Source organism: Rhinolophus hipposideros, assembly GCF_964194185.1.
Source record: "Rhinolophus hipposideros genome assembly, chromosome: 18".
NCBI classification, from domain to species: domain Eukaryota; kingdom Metazoa; phylum Chordata; class Mammalia; order Chiroptera; family Rhinolophidae; genus Rhinolophus; species Rhinolophus hipposideros.
In genome coordinates, this window is record NC_138064.1 from 17,937,550 (window position 1) to 17,960,976 (window position 23,427).

General features: G+C 39.3%; 1 protein-coding gene across 4 annotated transcripts in view; it reads left to right on the forward strand.

The window, feature by feature from the left end:
* Window positions 1-23,427, forward strand: part of RAPGEF5 (Rap guanine nucleotide exchange factor 5) — a 207,182-nt gene that overhangs the window by 106,871 nt on the left and 76,884 nt on the right. For all 4 annotated transcript variants that reach the window (XM_081080277.1, XM_081080278.1, XM_081080279.1 and 1 more), the window contains one exon: window positions 2,357-2,482. In XM_081080277.1, coding sequence (XP_080936403.1) covers window positions 2,357-2,482 — 126 coding nt within the window. The remainder of the gene's footprint in view (window positions 1-2,356; window positions 2,483-23,427) is intronic.

The window sequence follows — 23,427 nt, forward strand, 5'->3', positions numbered from 1 at the left end:
AATGTTTAAAGAATGTTAACCACCTTTGGGTAGAACTTTTCCCTGAATAGTTTCCTTGCCTTCTTAGTTTAAAGCAGTATCTTAATAGCATTGATCTTTTACTCTCTGGTGTTGATTCTCACCATCTCCACCATTACCACCAGTTCTAAGCCATTTCTTTTCTGAAGACTAGTCTCCTAATTAGGCTTCTAACTTCAACTCCTTCTCCCCACCCAACAGTGTTATCTCAACCCAAAAGACAGAATGATCCTGTTAAAATGTAAGTTAGATTACGCCAGTCCTATGTTCAAGACCTTCACGGAAGGATTTCCATCTTTTCAGAAAAAGAATCTAAACAATTTACATTGTCTGTATGGAAACTACATGATCTGGTTTTGGCATCACCTTTCTGACCAATCCCACTAATCCCTCCCCCTTACTCTGCTCCAGTCATGCTGCTCTCTTTGCTCATCCTAGAGCATGCCAAACACGCCCTAGCCTCAGGGACCACGCACTCCTGTTCCTCTGCCTGGAGCACCCTCCCTCGCTTCCTTTAGATCTCCACTCAGAGGTCATCTTAGTAAAGAATCCGTCCCTGACATTCCTTTCTGAATAACACCTCCAATCATTTCTCTGCCCCTTTACCCTGCTTTCTTTTCCTTCCTATCATATATTACCATCTGATATTTCATATCTGTACATGATATAATCCAAATCCCCTCTTAAATGTAAGCTCAATGATATGTGGGACTCTGTTGTTGTTCACTACCATATCCCTAAAACCTACAGTAGATCTTGGCACATGATTGTTGTTCAAATAAAATCTGTTGAGTGAGTGCGTGAATGAATGAACAAATGAATAAATAAAATAGAGAACTAGGGAGATATATACAGGACTGCATATACATAATGATCAAAGGAGGATATCATAGCTATTGGTATTTAAATACGTATTTGGAAGATTCTTATATTGAATAAGAAATAGACATAATTTTAGTTGCTTTAAAAGGGAAAACTAATACTTATGGGTTGAAGTTCAGTGGTTTCAGAGTTTTGTCTAGTATGATGAGGGACTTTCCAACAATTCTGGCTTTCCAACAGTACACAGGCTGTCTTGAGATAAACTGAGATTTCTGTCCAAGGAAACCTTGGAAATGAACTGGAAGACCTCTTGTGAGGGATGTAAAAATAAATTTCTGACTTTGGTGGAGGAATTCCACTTGCTGCTCTCTGGAAATCAGTGATTTGGGCCACTTCACAGATTTTTTTGTTTCCTTCCCACTCGTTGGAAAAACTACTAGATAAAGAGATATCTTTGCCCCTGGGAATAAAGATTTAGTCATTGCTTTGCACCTGTGGTCCCATTTCTCTGATGCCCACTCAACAAAATGGGTATCTTCAGCAACAAGCATTAAGACCATGAAGCTGTGATCACTTCTGGCCCCTTCTCCGTATTTGGTCATGTTGCTGAGTACATTTAAATCCTGTAGGTTGTATTGGTTAAAACAAAAATTCCATAGTTTTGACTATTCCTGCCAAGAGTAACTTTAGATTTCTTTATTAGTTCATGTCCTAATATGTCAGTATGAACCATTTTTGAAAGAATTTGAGCAAAAACAGTTCATAACTTGTGTGTTATAACGAACATATTTTTTTTTCTTGTCAAAGTCCCTGATTCTCCTCCTTCATATTATTATGACTTGGGTACTTTGGCATAATAAAAAAAAATATGTTTCTTGGATCATTTCCAAACCCTGATGAAATTTTCAGCTTTTATTTTTCCAGCTTATTTTTAATAAACTTTTCCACTGTATTTCATTGTAACATTGAAGATATTTTACTAATAATGCCCCATAGTAACTTTCCAGTAGTGGGGGTGGGGGAGAAATCTCATGATCTTGTTAACTGTGTATTTGTACATGGAATGATCTGGTGGAGCGAAAGAATTAGGAGGTTGTGTATTGTTATTTTTAGTACTCTGTATCACTTCACCCTTTTTGCCGGAGTGGTTCCTGGCTAACTTTCCCATGAGTTTTTAACCTCTTGTTAGGCTTTGCTTATGTAACAGGAAACAGGCTGTCAGGAACAAATAGTGGCATATCAGGAGTACACGTTAGTAGCAAATGATACAGTTCGCTCTGCCCTTCACTCTGTTAAAGTAGACTGATAAATGAGCTCAACTTAAAGGCTTTTGGTGTGGCAGGTCTAGCTTAAAATAATACAATTTCCATTTTGGAAAGGCCAAACGTTTTACCAAGACCATGATTTAATCCAGGCAACAGAGAAGATGAGCTTATTCTAAGGGGAACTTTGCAGCGGTGTCATGTCCTGGGACTGTGGATTTAAGTATATCTTCGCTTTTTCTCCAACTCTTAAGGCGGGGGTGATGTGCAAGCTTCAGGAGAGAGATGACATCGGACGAATTGAACTGGTCCAGAAGTTGGCGAGAGAAAACTATCAGTTTTTGCAGACAGACAAAAAGGAACTGGAGAAGTCTGAACACGTAAGCCCTTTTCTTCTTGGGGATGCACATTCGAAGGGGTGGAAAAGGTTTCTGCCGGTTGTATGTTTGAAGGAAAGAATATTTTATTTTAAATTCTTGGTGTTTGGGTTTTTTTCTCCAAAAAGCATCCTCCTTAGTAAAAATGACAGCTCATAGCCAGTGGTTTCTGACCCTGAATTTATAAGAGAACTCTTCTCAAAAGTAAGTCATGTAGAAATATAATAAGAATACATGTAAGGAAATATGAATGCATGTGTATTTATGATCCTAATTTGATGGCTTTCAAATTTGGCCTTGGGAATTTCAACCCATCAGATAGTTTGTGGAATATGAATCCTGAAAGAACATGTACTTTTATGTTTAGTACAAGGGTAGTTCTAGTTACCAAACAAATATATCTGAAGTCACTAGAAATAGACAAGAACAGAACCGATTATAGATAGTCTCACCAAGCAGGAGAGTCCAAAAGGGAGTTTTCCCAGTAGCTTATGAATGTTTGTGTTCCAACAAGTGTATTCCAACACACTTGTGTTCCAACAAGTGTTATATTGTTTAGATGTAGTTTGACTGGAGGAAAGGGACGCTCTGCTCGGTTCTCCTGAAAGCGGTTATTCAGATTGAGCCTTAGAACCGAGACAGCTCCCGTCATGCTGGGAAGACAATGGGACCACTTTCTTCGGCTACACATTGTTGTCTGTTGACTTTTTGTTGTTGTTTGTAAGACTTCACTCTCAGTGCTGAACTAGCCAGGATTGCTCATAAAGGAAAATTCCTCAGTGCTTATAAACATGTCTTTCTCTGACTTTAATTCTTCCTTGGAATTTTATTTTCAACCCTTTTGAAAGGGGAAAAATTGCTTCATGCTTTTTCTGCTCCAAGGCCCTCAAATACAAATGCCAGGGTTTTACTGAGCAGGAGAGGAGGTGAGATAGTCAAGGAAGGCAGGCTGTTTATCACGCATCTCTAACAACACCAACCCATAGCAATTGGCGTTTCAAGCGGGGAGAACAATTCGGCAATTTCCAAGCCTCATACCTGAACTGTTTCGGGGGTGACTGTTGCCTTTAAGTAAAAATAGAGACCTCTGGAGCCTTCTCTTTACTAGGTACTATTGAAAAGTTTAGGGACTTAGTTGTTAAAAGCAGCCTGAAAGTTGACTGTATCAAAGACTGATTTCTAACCTCTGTTGTGTCCTTAGTATATTTCAATATCCAAGCACCTATTAATATTAACTTTCTCAAAACAATTCCCTTTTAATTCATTTTAATTAGAAGAGCAACAGGTTTCTTATGCTATATTTTATTGATTTCAAGACACACATTTCTCCCACCTTTTAGTATCTTTGAGATCAGGATGAGTCTTAACGACAGGTGATATGAAAATGTCATAGTTTAGTTGTGGGCATTTTTCTTTCCTAGTGGTCCTTAAAATGAATGATATATTTTACAGTGTATCACATATTCGATTCAATGAGCCAGAAACAACTTGAGCGTAGGGCAAGATCTTTTAAAATCAAACAAACAGTAGATTACCACTTCACCAAGGTTAGAAATCATCAGCTTTAGGCCACAAACGTTATGCTTATTAAAAAGGTACCTGTGTTGCCTTTGCCTTATATTTAGTTCAATTCAGAATGCTATAGTTACAGCTAATGAGACTATAATACCCTCTGAATATATAATAATAGAAATCTGAATTTGGTGCTGATAATTGTAAAGACTTTTAACATGAGACAGAAATTTAATGGGGGCCAGCCTGGTGGCTCAGGTGGTTGGAGCGTGGTGCTTCTAATACCGAAGTTGCCGGTTCGGGCTGCCATGAGAAGCCAAAGGTCGGCGTGAGCTGCTGGGGGCCGCTGTGTGCTGCCGTGGGGCTACCGTGTGCTGCCATGAATGGCTGGCAACTATCGTGAGCGGCCGGCAGCTGGCAAGAGCTGCTGTGAGCTGCTGACCGACGACCAACGACTGACTGCATCAGCAGGGGGAAGCGCAAGGCTCATAATACCAGCATGGACCAGGGGGCTGTGTCCTACACAACTAGACTGAGAAACAACAGCTTGAACTGGAGTGAGGGAGGCAGAAGAAGGGGGGAAAAATTAGTGGTAGAAGATTTGCAGCTTTTCTTATGGTTATCTACTCTATTACCTTCAAACCTTCATTTTAAGATTGTAAAATGGAACAGTAAGATTTTTTACTTCTTGCCCGAGTGTCGTACCATGGATGTATTAACACTCAGAAGTGTCTGTGCTTCTGAGAGGAAAGAGGCTGTACAAATAAACATTGGAATTATGGCCCTTTCTACACAGACTTTTCCTAATGAAGCTGAAAGTAAGGAAAGATGAATATTAAGGATCTGTCTTCCTTAGTGGTAAATATAAACTTAGCTATCTCCCTCCTGCAGGGTGACACCAGTTGAACTAATCAACTCTCAAGGCTGATATTTATTTTTTCTTTTTTAAAATTTAATTTAATTATTTGTTCAGTTATAGTGGACATTCAATACCATTTTATATTAGTTTCATGTGTGCAGCATTGTGGTTAGACATTTATATAACTTACAAAGTGTCCCCCCCCTTATAGATCTAGTACCCATCATCTGACACCATACATATTTATTACAATATTTTTGACTATATTCCCTGTGCTATACTTTACATCCCTGTAAGTATTTTGTAACAACCAATTTGTACTTCTTAGTCCCTTTACCTTTTCACCCAGCCCCCTAACCTCCCTCCCATCTGGCAAACATCAGTTTGTTCTCTGTATCTATGAGTCTGTTTCTGTTTTGTTTGTTAGTTTATTTTGTTCTTTAGATTCCACATATAAGTGAAATTATATGGTATTTGTCTTTCTCTGACTTATTTCACTTAGCATAATACCCTCTAGGTCCATCCATGTTGTTGCAAATGATAAAATTTCATTCCTTTTTATGGCTGAGAAATATTCCAGTGTATATATGTACCACAATTTCTTTATCCAGTCATTTATTGATGGGCACTTAGGTTGCTTCCATATTCAAGGCTGATATTTATATGGTGCTCTACTAAATGGATTACTTGATACTAGATGCTTACACTTTTTACAATAATTTATTAAGAGTGAAAAAAAACATCTGATAGATTATATTGCTTTTACGTCTTAAGCATTCACTGTATCTATACCTTTGCTTGCACGCTGAGTTCACAGTGTTGGTGAGGTGGGCAAAGCAGTTTCATGTTTCCTGCCCTTGCTTTCTTTTCAATAGCCGTCATCTGCTCTTACTCATGAAAACTCTTATAACACACAGCATGTACAGAGGAAACTACAGTTTACTTAATGCAAACCTAAGTCTGCAGTTTCCTCTTCTTGTTATAACAGTAACAATAATGACCAAACCCTAGAGTGACATACAGATTTCCTTTTTTTTTATGTTTTTAAAATGCTTCATCTACCTCACCCACCATTCCTGGGCCAAAGCTAGCTAAGAAGACAGTGGTAGAATTCAAGTTAGCCTAGTGAGTCATTCTTGTTACTAAACTACATTGTTTCTGCAGTTCTAGAATGCCTTTTCATACATATGTACCAAAATGAGAAAGCTACTTTGAAGTAGTACTGCATGGAGAAAGGCATGAATTTGGTAGAATAAAGCTTTTGTTGCTGGTATGTCTTGTTACAAATTGAAGGGATTTAGAGTTTTCTGAGTAGGCATTTCTAATATTTGCTTAAACTGGTAAATGCCATAATTATAAATGCATGCAATTAGAGAAACACTTCATTCTTTGCTTTTGCCAAGGTGTTTCTGAAATTTAAAAAGTTGAATGTATAATTATCACAAGTTTCCCAGGGAGCACTTGGTTTTCCTATTTTCTGTGAACTAGCTGTAGACAAAATTAGCCAGCATTCATTCCTAAGTGTTGAAAATTATTATGTGAGAACTTAAAGAAGGGGACAGAAATTGGCTATTTCTTCTAACTGTTATGATAGTGAGATTAACGTTTGGTCATTAATTCTTTAAAGAAATTAACCTCTTTTATAGGCATCCTATTTCCTAGTTTTAATTCAATGATTATATCAATGGCATGAAGGGTGATGGGGGGGCATGTGTTACTAAGTGGGAACTTTTGAGCTTGACTTTGAAAGATAATTGATGGTCGTAGAAGGGCAGGTTGGGGAAGAGCGTTTAAGGCAGAGGAACCAGCAGGAAGGTGCATGACTTGAGCACTGCATGATTCATGGGGAGTGAAGGCGGTGGGCTATAGGAAGTCTAGAATTCAATTGAAAGATTTTGTAAGCCACCCTAAGGAATTTAGACCTGCTTTTCTGGTAAAAGAAAGCCATCGAAGATGGGAAGTGGCGTAATCAGATGTGGTCTTCATGAGATCTCCTAGCATTGCTTTAGAGGAAAAATTGAATGGAGAAGAGGAAGTGTGGAGGGAAGCCTTAGAAAGCTGTTGTAGTGAGTCAGGTGAAAGCTGTAAGCCTGAACCAGGATGGTAACTATGGGAAATCAGAAGGTTGTCAATGTTGAGAGTCACTTAGATGGTAAAATTGACAGCATTTGAGGACTGGTAATGGGAGGATGTGTGTGCTCTTTTATATTATGCAATTTTTGAATTTTTGTTAAGGTTTCTTTGGTGTAGTGGTAGACGTCAGAATGTTCTGTTTATTATTAGAATGGTTGGTCACCTTTGCCAAAAAGATGCATAAGATATTGACCTTGTTTTGTTTTCCTGCAGTATGTTTCTGCAGTATGACTGAGATATATGCTAGGGCACATAGTGTTCATCTCAAAAACAAATTGTTAGATGGGGGTTCTGGCTCACAGTATGGGGACTACATAAATCTTCTTAGACCAGACACTTTGACAATAGTTTAAGCAGGGAGAATCTTGGGTAGGCCCAGAATAAACTGGATTATTTGGCCAAAGCTTTGGTATTTGCTGCAATGATGCATATGTCTTCTTCAGAATTAACTATGATTTTAGGGATACTCTGCTCACCCATAGAGTCTGAGTTGGTATTGCAAAACTGTTATTCTAGAATACTCTTGGTCACATTCATTCAATACACCTCTATTAAAGCTGATATTGTAGAGTATCCTGAGTAACTGTGGTGGCTTCAACCTTGAAGTAGTATAGATAGGCTCCAACCCTGAAGGACTGCTGTCAATTTGTGTAGAAAAGACATTGACACAAATAACAGCTACAAGGAAGCAGTAATGATAGTTTCAAGTGAGAGACAGAGGAGTTAGAAGAAGAATTTACACCTGGAGAAACAGGATTCTCTCTTACAGCAGAGGTAGAATTTGATGTGGACCTTGAAGTAAGTTTTAGATTGGATTTAAATAATTCAAATAAAAGAAAATCAATTCCCAGTGGGAAGAATAGCATTAGGAAATGCACAGAAATGTCAAATTATAAGATATTTTTTGGAAATTCCAAACCATTCGATGTCACCCGAGTACCAAGGGTTGGGGGTGAGGGAGGAGATGGTGACAAAAAGGCAGGAGAAGGAAGAAACTTAGTGAGAAATGAGATTGGGACCAGCCTGTGGAGGATTTTCAGGGCTAAGGAATTTCACTTCATTCTGGAAATAACAAGGAGCCATTGACTAGTTTTATTAGTTTTCATAAAAAGGAGGATTGGTGTGGGAGGGCTTATGTGAGGTAAATGATATTTCAGTTTGACAGATTAGAAAGCTGAGGCTGCAGAGTGATTAAACAGAGCTGGGCTAAGACTGAACTCAAGTCTGATGGCCTCTGGAGTACATCTTTTCTCAGCAATCATGGGAGGGAGGACCAAGACAAGCATAAGAAGCCAGGAGGCTAAGAATCATGCTAGTCCGGAGAAAGAAGGCCAACTAGGAGAACTGTTCTGCAGGAAAGAGACAGACAATCACTTATTGAGATGATCATGGTAGGTGTGGAAAGCATACAAGAAAAAGGAATGATAAGGTGCTTGCATAATTTGAGGCCTAACTTAGATTTGAAAACCTATAAACTGTTTACATTTTATCAGTGAAATAGCTGTATTAAAACATATATTTAGACATGGATCCTCGTTTCTGGAATACAATTACTCTATTTATCAGAAAACCAAAACTTATTTTCCTGAAATGTAATTTATGCTGTGTAGTGTATTAACTGGTAGAATGAAAATACCAACAGCAGCTCGTGAACCAAGTTCCCACTTTCCACGTGCAGAGATGTGGGGCTATAAAATGTACATGGAAGGCGTGCTGAGCAACACTTTCCCAAAGGACTCGGTCTGCATCCTTCCCTCTCCCCACCCGGTTTTCTTCGGTCCCTTTGTTAGGTCTGGGACCCACCCTACTTCCTTCCCCTTTTCAAATTCACTTATGAAACATGGGTGGGAAGGGGATTTTGCACATTCTGAAACTGAATCTTGGCATAGTCTACTGCCAGGGTAGGGTCCCTCTCACTCAACCCCTACTGGAATTTCCTTTTCCCTGTTTCCTGCAGCCTCATCCTGGAATTCTGCCTACGTCAAAGGGTTCCTTGTTCAAGGATTACTAGGGGAGAAGTGATTTGGTGTATTCTGGCTGCTGTCACCCTTATTTCCCTTATTAAAAGTTGGCCTTGACCTTTTCCAAACTTTCATTTCATCTATTACTTTGCTAAGGAAAAAAGAAAAGACAGCCTAAGTATAAGGTGAAAGCCTTCTTTTTATTCTCTATGAAATACTAAAAGCAAAATGGTTTTATCGTTCTGTATTCAAACTTGTATTATCTATCTAGTTAAGAGCAATCATGGCATTATTTGAAGTTTACCAATAATTTAGTTTAACCAAGAAACTACTTAAAGACAAACAGAATTTTATAACATTAGCGCTTATTGTTGAAAGCCAGAATTCAGGCATATTAGGCAATACCTAATATATTAAGTTGCCCACCTATAAACTGAGAAATTGCTATGTAGAAACCAGGTATTTTTCTTAATAGCAAAATCCTGAGTTTGTGTTGGTTTGCTACTAAAGTACCAAGTATTTTAGAGGAAATAGGCTTCCTGGAGGGAGTGATTTTTAGTTTGTTTTTAACCAGAATTAATATGGCCACCAGAGTAACACAAAAGTGGTAGAAGATAGTTCTTGTCTCCAGGGAGTTTACAATCTAGCTGGGGAAAAAACTCACACATGGGAAACAAGTCACCATTCAAGACAGCACTTAATGTGTTTAAGTAATTCCGCAGGCATTCAGAGAGAAGGAAATACCTCCGATAAACTTTTTTCATGGTTGCAGTAATCATGCTCTACTTGTTTATTCACAAGCAAGGTTTGCAAGTATATCCTGCTTTGTGTACTCTTTAAATTCTGATTTTGTTTGTTGTTGTTGTTTCTTCCAGAAAAATAGCAGCTAGGCAGCCAGTGAAAGTCAGTGATATGCTCATGCTGTGTGATGGAGCCATCTGCTCATTACCTGTATTTTTAGGTTCTCACAAGAAGTCCACCGCAAGTCCCGACAATTTAAAAAATTTAGTTTCAGCCGTTTTAAAGATAGAGGAATTTGTCATTATGCTATTTGTTTATTTCTCTGAAAATATTCAAGTTTATTTTTAAAAGACCTAACTAAGAAAATTGATACTGGCTCAGTGGATGGATTTATCCAACTCACGTTCTCCAAGGATCTCATATTGTCTATGATACAAATGCTGCTCTGTAGGTTTATTAAGTCTTATACTTGTTAAATTAAAATAGGTCTATCTTCTCTACCGTGTTTCCCTGAAAATAAGACCTAGACGAACAATCAGCTCTAAAGCGTCATTTGGAGCAAAAATTAAAATAAGACCCGGCATTATATTACATTATACCCGATCTTATAGTAAAATAAGACTGGGTCTTATATTAACTTTTGCTCCAAAAGACGCATTAGAGCTCATTGTCCGGCTAGGTCTTCTTTTCGGGGAAAACACAGTAGTAGTATGTTTGAGAAATCACTAAAGTGAAATATTGAAAAATAGATGATTTTTCTTTGGCTTTTGTCCTCCTCAGTGGTATATCTCAGTGGCAACTATATATTCTTTTCTTCTCTACCCCTGTCAAGTCCTGATCTGCATGAATATAACAATTTTATCTCCTTACAGGTTGTCTGATCAGGTAATACGAGAAAGCTTCGGGAGTTCGGTTTCATTTGGGTTTATACGTAATAGGCGCTTGAAGACAAAAAGGTAGAGAAAAGATGCCCAGACAGATGGACAGTCCTTCCTGACACGTGTGTACTACAGAGGCTGGGAGAACTGAAAGCATGATGCGATTTCAAGGAGTAGGGAGACACAGGAACCACCTGCAATGTGCCTTGGTCCCCTGGGACTGCCCTGATACATCCCTGTCTTTGGGGGAGCTAGCTCTCTGCAAGAAATTCGGAGGCTGAATTCAGTTACCTGTATGGTGTTATACAGGCTGCTATGGAAGCTTGTCATGGGCGACTCAGCTGGTCTAGGGAGACATGCACGGGTCCTTGATGAAGAGACAGAATCTGCGGGGTCAGAAGAGTTGCTTGGAGAAGTGAAGAAGGATGAGCTTTCCAGGTAGACGAAAGCACACGTGTGATGATGTGAAGGGTCTGATGGAAGAAAGAATCCTGCAGCTCTAGAGGCAGAGCCAAGTGGCTGGGGCCTGGGGAGGAGGAGGGGTGAGGGAAGGGCAGGCCAGGTGAGAGAGACACAGGGCTACAGACTTAGCCAAACATTGTGTGCCGAGAGCAAGATTGAGCTCTTGTGAGGAATTTCATGAGCAAGAGAGAGAAAATGATGATTAGATTCGAATTTTTGAGGTTCCTCTGTTGCCATGCAGGACCGGATTTGCAGGAGAACAGGTCCCACTCACTCCTCTTAAAGCTTTCTGATCCTCCTTTCTTCACAGTTCTTTCTGTTGGTCTTGCTTCAAGCGGTAACCAGCATAAACATTAAGACTTTGCTGTGAGGACCAAGTCCAGAGACTTGAGCTGAAGTCCCGGTGAAGACAGAATGTCCAATTATAGCTCAATTCTAGTGCTTTAGCTTTATCCGAAAGTATGCTGCTACATCATCATTTTCTTGACACAATTGACTGTGATTCCTGTTTTTGTAGAAATGAGGTTTGAGCTTGCGTGTAATGTGAATATTTTCTGTTAATAAACACCATGCAGGCATATATGTTCACCTTAAATATACTTACTCCTCATATTGATTCAGCCAAACTTTGGTGATTTCTGAGTGATTCAAATTTCTTAGTTGATAAAGACGAGGAAAAGGAATTTATAAAAGATTTCCATGTAAGACGCAAAGAACCTTTTGCAATGGGAAGTGGGTGGAAAGGAAAAAATCCATCTGGCATACAGAAGTCCTTCATGTTGTTTTAAGATAGCAAAAATAGAAGATTGCTGAAAATATCATAACAGAACATAACAGACTGTGGACAAATGTGCAGTACATATTTCTCTAATAAATCATATTAAATACCCATATTTTACTTAAAACATGGCCATGCTCTTATTTGTCATTACATAAAAATTTGTCTTTAATTTTTAAAAAAGAGTCCACTCCATTACTGAAGCAAAAAGAACTTGTTTTAGTCTATGGAAGTCAATGCTATAGCACTTAGGTTTGCCTGGAATAACTTTTTTTCAATTTTGTTTTTGTGGGTTTTTTTTTCCCCTTTTCCAATGTTTCGCTCCTATAATAATAAAAAAAATAGAGAAATAAGGTATGGCATGTATGTTCCTTTATTGTACATTTGCACATAATTAAGTGAACAAGGCTCAACAATTTTAACAAACCCTTATAAACGTTCTCTTTGTTCAGGTTCCAGGAATAGCTGGGCATGATTGAGGCAAGCTGAGTCAGAATAAAGGATTAGGGGTTCCTCAAGATCCAAGAAACACAGAGGGAGAGAATAATGGTGATAATAAGACAATTAAGATGGCAGGAAGTGGCTTGGGGGTTGGGATTTGTAAGGAGGCTCATGAAAACTTAATGAGTCATATAGGAGCATATCTTGGTGACTTCAAAGGGGGGTGGGGCAGAATGTGTCAAGGTAAAATTTTGGCCTTTGCAGTCAGAGGGGAGAGAGTGTGTACTTCGTACAGATGATTCTTTAAGCCCACATGATCTTGACATGACTAGGATTTATAGAGGTAAAACAAGCATCTATATTTAGATAGTTTTATGGATAAAGAATTCTAATGATCCCCAAATGGTAGAATGCATAAGAAAATCCCAAACTGAATTTTATGGTTGATGGTTGCTATCTATCACTTTCTCCCTGCTCTGTGAACTTATTGTTATTACAAATTGGGGGATTATGAAGATGCGTTATTTTTCACAAGCAATCTGAGTATCCTGGAGTTTTCCTCTGAGACTCATAGGCATTGGAAGGAACTTTAGATATCACGTGTCTTGATTGTTTGGGTAAGAAAAAATCTCATTCAAAAACTGGCACCTGCCCTATAGGATTGTAAAGAGTTTCCCCTAAAATGGAAAATGGGCAATAAATACTATTCAATCCATTAATTCTGTTCAAAGTTCATTAAACTCAAGAAAATATTTAAAATATTTGCATTGATAATATTCTTTTAGTAGAATAAATACATTTTAGCCTCTGTAATGAGAAGCAAAAAATAATTAATAGAAACAGTAATTACCAGAGATCCTTCCGGTTAGTTAGAGAATGTTGTAATTCAATCTTTGTGTTTTTATGTCTTTGTGTTCTGAAGTTTTATTTTGTGGGGCCCTAATGTGAGGCCAACCCGACTGAAATGACCCTTGCCTTAATAAAGCGTTTCCCTTGAACTGCTTGTTCCCTACTTAGTAGCAGTTACCCCTTCAGAAAATTAACACAGCGACTCCTGAAATCAGGCACAAACAATTTTGTCAGCAAAAAATAAGTGAGGGGCAGCCAGCTCAGTTGGTTAGAGTGCAATGCTCATAACACCAGGGTTGCCGGTTTGATCCCCACATGGGCCAGTGTGAGCTGCACCCTCCACAAGTAGATTGAAACAACTACTTGACTTGGAGCTGATTGGTCCTGGAAAAACACACTTACAATAAATAAAACTTAAAAAAAAATAAGAGAGATCATTCAATGCTTCTTACTAAATATCCACAGGGAAGCACAGATCTAAAAATTATCTCAGCATTAAAACCATACTCAGATATCACTCTAAAAACGTGGGAACCGAGAGGGTAATTGAAGCCATGGAGACAATACTGTCTCCTCTAGTAATTTATATGGCTGGAATTTTAAAAGGTGTGAGTAAAACTGCAGAACATAAAGTGGCAGAGACAGAAGCACACATGATCCAAGTTGGTGCTGATTTATACCTACAGGTTGGAGATTAAGGGATAAACCAACAAGGTCATCAAGGGAACATTTTGAGCTTGGATAAGGCAGAATTCTTACTAGCCCTTAAAATCCAAGAGAAGAAACATTGGAACAAAGAGCCAATTTTATTCTGATTGTCTTTAAGGAATATACTTGAATGCCAGATGCTTGTGGTCAGAAACCTCTCATGACTTGTTGAACTATTAAATGCCATTTCCATTGTAATTTGGCAATCAAATCTGACCTTCATCTCAATTTTTAGTAGACCTGTTTCCGTCCCAAGTCAGTAAATCTCAAATTCCTGTCCTTCGGTATTACTCATAATCTTGGCATATGGAAGAGATCTGCACAGACCTGAGAAAAGTTCACCACACCCTGGAACAATCCTTATTAATAAAGATCAGAGTGGCCCTAGGTATAGTCAACATGTGCAGCTGCTTATTCCCCCATGTCACACCCTCTGCGGTTTGCCAGTTTTGCATCTGAGCTCTGACTTCTACTTTTTTGTTCCATATCTGGCTACTCCAGAACCTGTAGGGAAGCATGTAGCGGAAGAGTGTTTTGATCCCCTTTTGGCCCAAACCTACGTTTTGAAACTGCTTCAGCCCAGCATGGAAAAGCCAGGAATGGTGTCTTTTTCTTCTGACTGATAGAGGATGGCTGGCAGCAGACATCTCAGTCTGGGGGGCCCTTGAGAAAAAACAGAAAGAAGAAGATTTGCACAGTTAGCACAGTCCTATGGGAAACCCAGAGTGAACTGAATGTGTGTTCCTTCAGTTCACTCCTAGCTGAGTGTGCTGGGCTGCCGACACTGGGAAGCGGTCGTTTACCAAACTGCACTGAGTTCTTCAGAAAGAGGCCAGCATCCCTTACAATCACTTGGTTTCTCTACCATTCAGCTTATCTCAGATTCCCGTGCTTGAGCTCATAGAGGTGACTAGAAAGAATCACACTGGGTGAAGGTGGGAGGCAACCAAATAGCTAGTTAGCTTGCTGTCACCATTAATGGCCATTCAGCCACAAGACACAAAGTTGACTTGGTTGAGGGCCTAAATCATTTTTGATCTCAAGAGATCTTTCTCCTTTTCTCATAGAGAGTAAAATTTTTTTAAAGATCTGGCTGAGATGAATTATTCTTGCCTCCATTCATTGAGAAATGCATTTGTTGAGCACCTATGATCCAGGCATCACAGAAAATAGGACGGAGGGAGAAGTGAGCAAGATTAGACTGGAGCCCAAAGGCACCCGCCACCGAGTGAGGGAGATGGATGAGAAAACAAAGACAGGCGAATGAAGAAGGAAAATCAGCAGACAGAAGAGAGGGCCTGGGAGGACTTCCAGAAGACATAAAGGGGGGCCCTTTGAAGAAGGTATTTGTTTCCAGAAAATTGTTTCCCTCACATCCCTGTGAGGCATTTGCTAAATTAAACATCATCTTTTTTAACTTCCTGGGGTATGACCAGGTAAGGACAGAAGTCATAAATGGCAAGGATGATAAAGCTTAGATCGAAAGGAAGTACATATTGTTGGCATCTATCATTCTCCCTTCCCCGCATTTTCTAGCTACAAAATATATTTTTCAAAACAAAAAAACACAACAGTATATTGTGTTTAGTTCTTGACCTGTTTTACTAATTGAATTTGTTTTTGAAAACAGGCTTTATTCCTGAAGAGTTTTATTTGTGTTTAACAGTTGAAGAACAAGGTATTAGGTCACTTGTGGAATTTGTAGTACATTTCTGTTAAAGATTTTTTGTTATTGAAAATTGTCCTACTAATTGTAAAAGCAATGCATGCCTTTTATAGAGAATTTTAAAAATAATAGAAAGCTTCAAGGAAGAAAATTTTAATGTTAACCACAACTCCCCACCTTCCCAGTGTGTCAGTCTGAGTCTTTCCTTACGTTTTCATAACATACGTTACTTTACCACTTCCATTTAGGGTCCAGTATGTTTTAAAAATTTTGCTGTTATCAATGATCTGACATGCACATCTCTACAACAATCTTTACCTACATTTATTTTTCTTAAGGGTAAATACCTAGCTGAGTAATTACTACTTACAGGTATGAACTGTGTTAATTTCTTTTATGTTTTTGCACAACTACTTTCCATGAAGCTTGTGCCAGTTTTCACTTACAATAGTAGTATCTGAAAATACGTGTTTTGTAATGCCCTCGTCCTCACCTTCACTTTCGTTGAAGGTTATGATTCTTCGGAGGAGAAACTACATTTTCGTTGGTTGATGGTCGGGAGTATTATCTTGTTCAAATTTACATTTTCTTTCTAATGAGGTTGAATATTTGCAATTTATATCATTCCATTTATCTGTCTTCTATAAATAATCTATTTACCTCCTTTGCCTATTTTTCCATTGGGATTTTTGTCATTGATTTGAATAATCTCTTTATATGTTAAGGATATAAATCTTTGTCATGTTTGTGGTATGTAATTTTCCCCAGTTTGTTTCTTATTTACTTATTTTTATATGTATATGAGTAAAACTGTTGATTCATTTTTTTCAATTGCCTTTAAAATTAGAAAGTCCTTCCCCATTCTGTGGTCAGTTACTCAAATTTTATTTTCTCTTTCTTCTAGAGTTGCACTTTTCACTTAGGTCTTTAATATAGCTGGGATTTATTTTTGTAATATAAAAGTAAGATTTCTTGATTAGTTATCATGTGCAAAATTTTTCTTCAGTTAATTTACTATTTTGTTACCAGCATTTAAAAATCCACTTCATTCTAGAGGAATTGAATTCTATTAACAAACCTCCTCCAAATTAAATATATTGAGTACAAATTTAGTGAATCACATGACCTTTCTGAGCTTCATTTTTCTCATCTATAAAATTAGGAGATTAGAGATCTAAGATTTCTTCTAGCTCTAAAATTGAAGACCTCCCCCCACCCAATTCAGCAGCATCCATACTTTAGAGTGTTGAACACTTTTTGGGAAAACATCACCATGTTAAGTGGATACCAGTTGATTACTCAGGTTTTGAGTAGCCAGTTTTTACTCTGGTTTAACCTGCCTATCAATGCCAAGAATCATTCTGTTCTTTTATGTTCTAAAAATTTTCCTGTGGATAGAACATCTAAAATTTTACTCTTTGTGAAATGATATTTATTTAGGACAGATGGCTGAGCTAGCATATCTAGCTAGAAGTTTCTCTGTTATCAGGGTATTAAAGCCGTATTTCACGTCAACTCATTAAATATTTGGAATTGTTTTTCTGAGTTCATAATGTCCTAAGGAGGATTGAGATATGGAATTCCCAAATAATGACACACAAACAAGCAAACAAAGCTACATCATACGGTCTGAACACTGAGAAATATCAAGAAAATGCCCTAGTTATTTATACTGGCTAAGTTCATGAACTAACCACTATCCACATCCTAGCTCTAAAACACTGTTTTTAAAAAATGCAAGATTATATCTTTCCCATATCTATCTCTCTCCTAAAGAATTTGCTCTTTGAGGGAAATCCCCATGTTTTATTTGAACTTTTATCCCCAGTGTTTAGCACTATGCTTTCAGTCAATATTTGTGGACCTGAATCTCGTAGAGAAGGCAACTGTGGGTAATTTGAAATGTTTCCCAAGTTCAAGCACTCAAACCAAATCTGTACAACTCCCAAGTTGCACCAACTCCAAGATCCCAGTTCATTGGAGATTTAAAGTTTTGAATTAAAGATTTTGTACCATGGAATGTTAACCTGAAAATGACAAGCAGAAAAGACAGTGAGGTTTGACCAATGGTCAACTTGTAACTGTAGACAAGCCTTTGGGAAAACTCATACTTGGTAAAGAGTAGGTACAAACTTTTAAACTTCCACGAGTCCCAGTTTATGAAGCAAGGATCTTACCTGGGCAGGTTTGGACATGAGGATTTCGATCGTCTTTGGCATCCCAAGTACACGTTAATATTCAGGAAAAGAAAACATTTTTTTGTCTGTATTATCTCTTAAATACTTCCATTTCTTTTCAGTCCATTCTACTCTTTCCCCCATATCTATCCTCCAACCCAGAAAAAGAGGGAGAATGACTTACTACTACTTCACACAACCAAATTTATTTTTGTCTTATTTTAATCTTCTGTCTTCCTTCATCCTGATTTTGTTTGCCTCTCAAATAGTTTTAGCAATATTTCATAGCATTTTAAATTCTCTTAACCTATTTTAATACCAACTTTCTATGGCTGTGCCATGAACCAAGAGTGACATGGTCTTACCTTTTTCCCAATCCATTGCAAACTGTGAAATGAGGTTTCTGAGATGGTTGCTGCAGAGACCAAAGGGATACCTCACTAAAAACACCACGGAATGTACAAAACATGAAAAAACAGAGTGTTTATTTAAGATGCTTTGTATCTTCTTGTTCCCATGTCTTTTGATCTAGCAGTTGCTACGGTAACTGGGAATTTTTCATTCCATAACTTGCATAAGTACTGAGGCTGCCCTTTTGATTACTGCTTTGCCCTCTCTGAAGTTGCACATGCATGCACATGTGTACACACACATGCAAGCGTATCTGCCTACACACAGAGACACGAAGTGCACATTTACATACACACAAAAGAGGTTTAGAGTTATAGAGTTCCTTGGCTTGAATGAAGCCTTACCATTTTCTAAGCATATTACTTTATACTATCTTTATATTTTATTTTAAAATGTTTTCCAGCTTTGTTGAAGTATGATTGACAGATAAGTTATACGTATCTATGGTTTGTGATGTGATATGGTATAACATTGTAAAATGATCACCACAATCAAACTAATTACTATATTCGTATCTCTCATAGTTAGAGAGAAAGAGAGAGAGAGAGAGAGAGAGAGAGAGAGAGAGAGAGAGAGAGAGAGGACACTTAAGATCCACTCTTTTAGCAAATTTCAAGTGTTCAGTACTTTTTAAATTTGAAGAATACTTCTGCTGGGTCTATTCAGAGTTAAGAGGTAGCTTTTTGAAGTAATTTCAGTTTATGAATTAGGTCTTTACTTAATCAAGAGGCATTTCCAAACACAACTGAGTTTCCTTCCTGTAAGAGGAATTTGGGAGGAGAAGCCAAATCTCCAGAAACCAGTCAGGGCTAGCTCTCAAGTGCTGCTCTGGAAATCCATGCTGTCCTCTTGTTATTCAGATTTTAAAGGCTGCTATAAAACTGCTACCAAGAGTTACTCAAACCCTCGGTGACAAGTATATCTGCTGCTAGTATATGGGAACTTTGTGTGACTTATAATGTAGCATAGATTTTTATCCCATCTTCGGGCTGCTTGGGAAAGTGTCAATATTGACATTTTCCATTTAGAATAATTTTGTGTGTATGTTACACACACATAGACACACTCTTGAAATGATCTGAGAATTCTTGGAATTCCGTTGTGAACATATCGTACAGAGAGTGTGGGGACAAAGCCCCATAAAGCAGTTTCCAGGCTCTCGGCCTCACATAGAAAGGTGCTGGCTCGGGTAGTAAATGGCCATCAACTGTGATCAGATGGCTATCAGCTGTGGCTAGTTGGCTGTCAGCTGTAACCCTTTAGCCATTGGCCACTAATATAACTGCTGTGGCTACGCTAGCAGAAATAAATGGGGGCTAGCAAGAGCGGGTTGCAGAGAGCTGGATACCGCCGGCGAGAATATAGTGGTATGACTCCCCTCTTATGGCTCCGTGGGTGTTCCTTTTTGGCTTCACCATGTCCTGCGTTCTTATGTGGGGAGCGTGACCAGAGACCCGCCGGACGCCCCGCATGACAAATGGCGCAGCGAGCAGGGTCTCCCGCGTGACAGAGAGTCTGTATGAATGCCGAGGATGGACGGAATTCACATGTTCCAAGTACATGTTGGCAGACAAAGTTTTCTCCAGTGACCCTTCATTGACATTTTCCCCCCTTTTTTTCTTCCACATGTTAGAAAATGCTTAAGGATCTTAAGGATTTTTATTTTATTTTATCTAAAAGTCTCCTAAGGAATATAATATTTCAAATGACACTTTGGGATTTCAGGAGTACATTGTCCACCTGGAACACAGCTATTACATGGTTGTGAGGATTTCCCTCTACATAAGGCAAACCCTGTAACCGTGTCTCCTCAATTTGGTCGTCACAGCTGTGAAGCAGCCTTGCTCTGAGGACATGGCTCTTCCTGGATGAGAAGTGGCTCAAAAGCCCCCAGAGTCAGCATCAGGCTCCACTTCCGCTGCGGGTGCACTGTACCCGTTGTTCAGCATCTGCCTCCCTCTGATTTTGGAGCTTTGGTTCCTGGCCACAGGTGGGCTAGATCTTGGCCTTTGCTCTGCAGATTTCCAGCTTGAATTTCTCCTTTCTGCCATAGCCTGCTCTCTGGACTGTGTCCCTCTGTGGCTGAACCCCTGCCTCCTTGTGTTTGCCAACCTCTCTGTTCTTGACCTTGGACCATTCGGATGTATAATATCTGTCTGCTCACCTGTTATTCACCAGACCATTTATTTGTTCACCAGGCACTGTTGTTCTGGATGGTGGGACGACCCAGAGAACAGAAGCGACCCAGTCCCTGTTCTCATGCAGCTAGTATCATAGTGGACCTCGTCCTGCAATTTCCCCTCTCTCTCCTCCCCTGCAGCCCCACCCCCAATCTGGTCATCCACTGAGAACTTTTATCATGGAACTGGAGGACTTGCTGGGAAAGATTTAATAAAATTTAAGCTTTTCTGATAAAAACAGTAACACCTGTGTGATTTAATAACTCTCAAGACTCACATGGGGAGTATTGAGTAGGAAGCAAATTACAGAATGTGAATTGCAGTAAACTGATGAAGGTATTAGACAGGAAAGAGTGTTCAGACAGTAAAGCATGCAACCACTAGATTAAGTCAGATAGGGAGAATGCTAACGTACCCTATTTTAAAGTGCTGGAGTTTGGGTTGTTTCCTAACAGCAAGATGATGGACTCCATGACCTCTATAGGGTCATCTAAATTCATGGTAAGTTGACACACGTTCCTCTGGAAACTGAAAGGTCAAGTGCGCTGGATTATATCCATTTGCATCCCCTCCTCCATTCTCGCCTCTGCTCTGTGCTTGTGGAGATTGAGTCCTGACCCCTATGGACTGTATCACCCATGATCTCACGCCTTCCACCTCCAAGTGGGACTTGGCCATTGGGAGATGTCTCAGGAGATCAGAGTGTAGGAGAGAGGTCAGGGTGTTTCTTCTTGCCTCTGTCCTGCTTCTTACTGTAGTTCTGGCCATGCCTACACCCTTCTGTCTGCAGCTCCTCCCTGGGAGCCTCTCATTTATGACTCTCGCTCCCAATGGGATCCAGTACTCACTCTTATCTCCTCTTCTCCTTCAAGCCCAGGAGTGGTTAACATCTCCTTCGTGGCTGATTTAGGGTTGTCTCACCGTGTGTGTGTGTGTGTGTGTGTGTGTGTGTGTGTGATTTCCTCAAACCTACCTTCTGCAAATGGTCCCTTCATTAAACACTTTCAGAACCCTAGCTGAGTGTGCCTGTCTTTTTTTGCCAGAATGATCCATGAGGCTAATAAAGCGTACTGAAATATACTTGGGATGCGAAGATATTGACTTTATATTTTAGGATATTACCGTCCATCCCCATCTCTTCTGTTCTATTGTACAATAGGTTTACTGGCTACAGTAGGCCTCGGATCAAATTCATAGGCTTGATTGAATTGTAAGGTACTTAGCCAACTTGTCCTACGTGATGATAATCATTAGTGGCAATAAGATTTGATACAGCTCTTCTCTAGCAGCCGGAGGTTTCTATCCAGTCACGTTTGGTGGTTTTCTGTGGGAGTTTGGTCATGTTCCATAACAATTTTGTGTTTGTTTTCACACATATGCAAGTCAGACTTTACCTAGATTTTGTAAATTTGGGGATGATGAATCCTATTAGTCCTGTTTAGGTTTTAATTTGATTTATTAATCTTAATATGGGTGGGCCAAAAAAGGAACCAATTGTCCTTATTTAAATACTCTCTTTCTGCCAGAGTCACCTGTACACAGATGTATTTGTCAGGCCAGCACTTCACAGTCCAGTAAATCTAAACCACCACTCACGTTGACGCACATCTGTTTACTTCATCTTCCTCTTAGTACACTCTCTTAATCAGGTCTATCTTGCCAGCAGTATTCTTGTGACTATATATATATATATATATATATATATATATATATATATATATATATATTTACTTTTTTTCCATGAGAAAAAGGAATCATGAGATACATTGTCAGCGAATTTTGTGAAAGTTGTTCTCAGACAAAATTGTTTTTGGCCAGAAGAGATTTTTTTGTGCAGATAAGTGTTTCAATTCTGCTGTACCCACATTTATAGAACAAGAATAGATGCGGGCAGTGGGAGTTTGGTTTACTAAGCTGTGTGTGAATTTCCGTAATGCAAGATTAGAAGAGATACCTTGCTGCTAAATCATGTGCATCTTTCCTATTTAGGAGAGCCAACAATTTGGGCTTTTGTGAGAAAAGTAGAGTCAAGAAGGCTGGATTTTTGTCAAATCTTACTGTTGGAAAAGATGCCAAGGTCATCTTGTCCAGCCCCTCCCCCACTGAAGAGCTGTCTTCACTTGTTCTGTAACATTGTTGACAGGCTCTGCTCCAGCTTGAGAGAGAGAGAGAGCACATTCTTCCTCTGTTGTCAATACTGCCTTAAATTGAGCCACAATCGCGTCCTTTATCTAGCCACCATTAATGGAAGGTCACCTTTCTAGAACATCACCAGTAATCCTATGGCTCCCTGTCCCACAAGGCAGGGTAGCTCAGAGAGTGGAGATTATCTACTATGGTATATTTCTCCTGATCTTTTCTTTTTTAGACATTCCAGCAATCTGAACTGTACCTCACAGAGCATGTGTTTCAGGCCTCCTTGTAGCTCCTTAGTGCGGGGTCCTGGGTACTCCATCAGCAAACCCTGTGCCCACAAACTCATCACAGCCCAGGTGTTTTTTTGTTTTTGTGGGGTTTTTTTAAGTAAAATTTACATAGCATAAAATTAACCATTCTTCAAGTGTACAGTTTAGTCTGCCCAGTGCTTGAGCCCATCAGGCCCAAGGCAGCTTCTGCACTGGAAGCCCCACTAGCCTTAAGCTGCCTGTCTCTGTATGGCCAAGTTGTGTGGGCACGGGTAATCCCTCCACGTATAGCTCCGTTCCTGCCAGCACTGCATTTCTCCTTGCTGGGTCTTGATTTCTGCCTTGGTCTGAGCTGGTTTCGCTTGGTCCCGATACCATACTCATCCCTTGTCAACCCTCTGCTTCTCTGGGGATTCAGTCCCTTGAAGCTTTCACAAGCCAAACTGGCCATCTAGAACTAAAATCTAGCCACCCTAGTGGTTTGGAACCTCAGCATGACTTAGACACATCTGTTGCCTGGCCCACCAAGCAGGTTAGCCTGTTTCGGCTGTCAGCACCAGGGTCAACCAAGTCCCCTTCGCTAGTGAATGGTCTCTAATGTGTACTGTTGACCATCTTTAGGGGACGTCTGTGGTTCTGATCTAGAGCTCTGTTGTTGAGTTTGTCTGGGTTCAATCTCAGCTTCACTGTACCCTCGTCCTGTGATCTTTCTTGGCACAGTTACTTTATCAAAGTGGAGGTTTTAACCTCATAGGATTGTCATAATGATTGGGTAAGGTAATGGTTG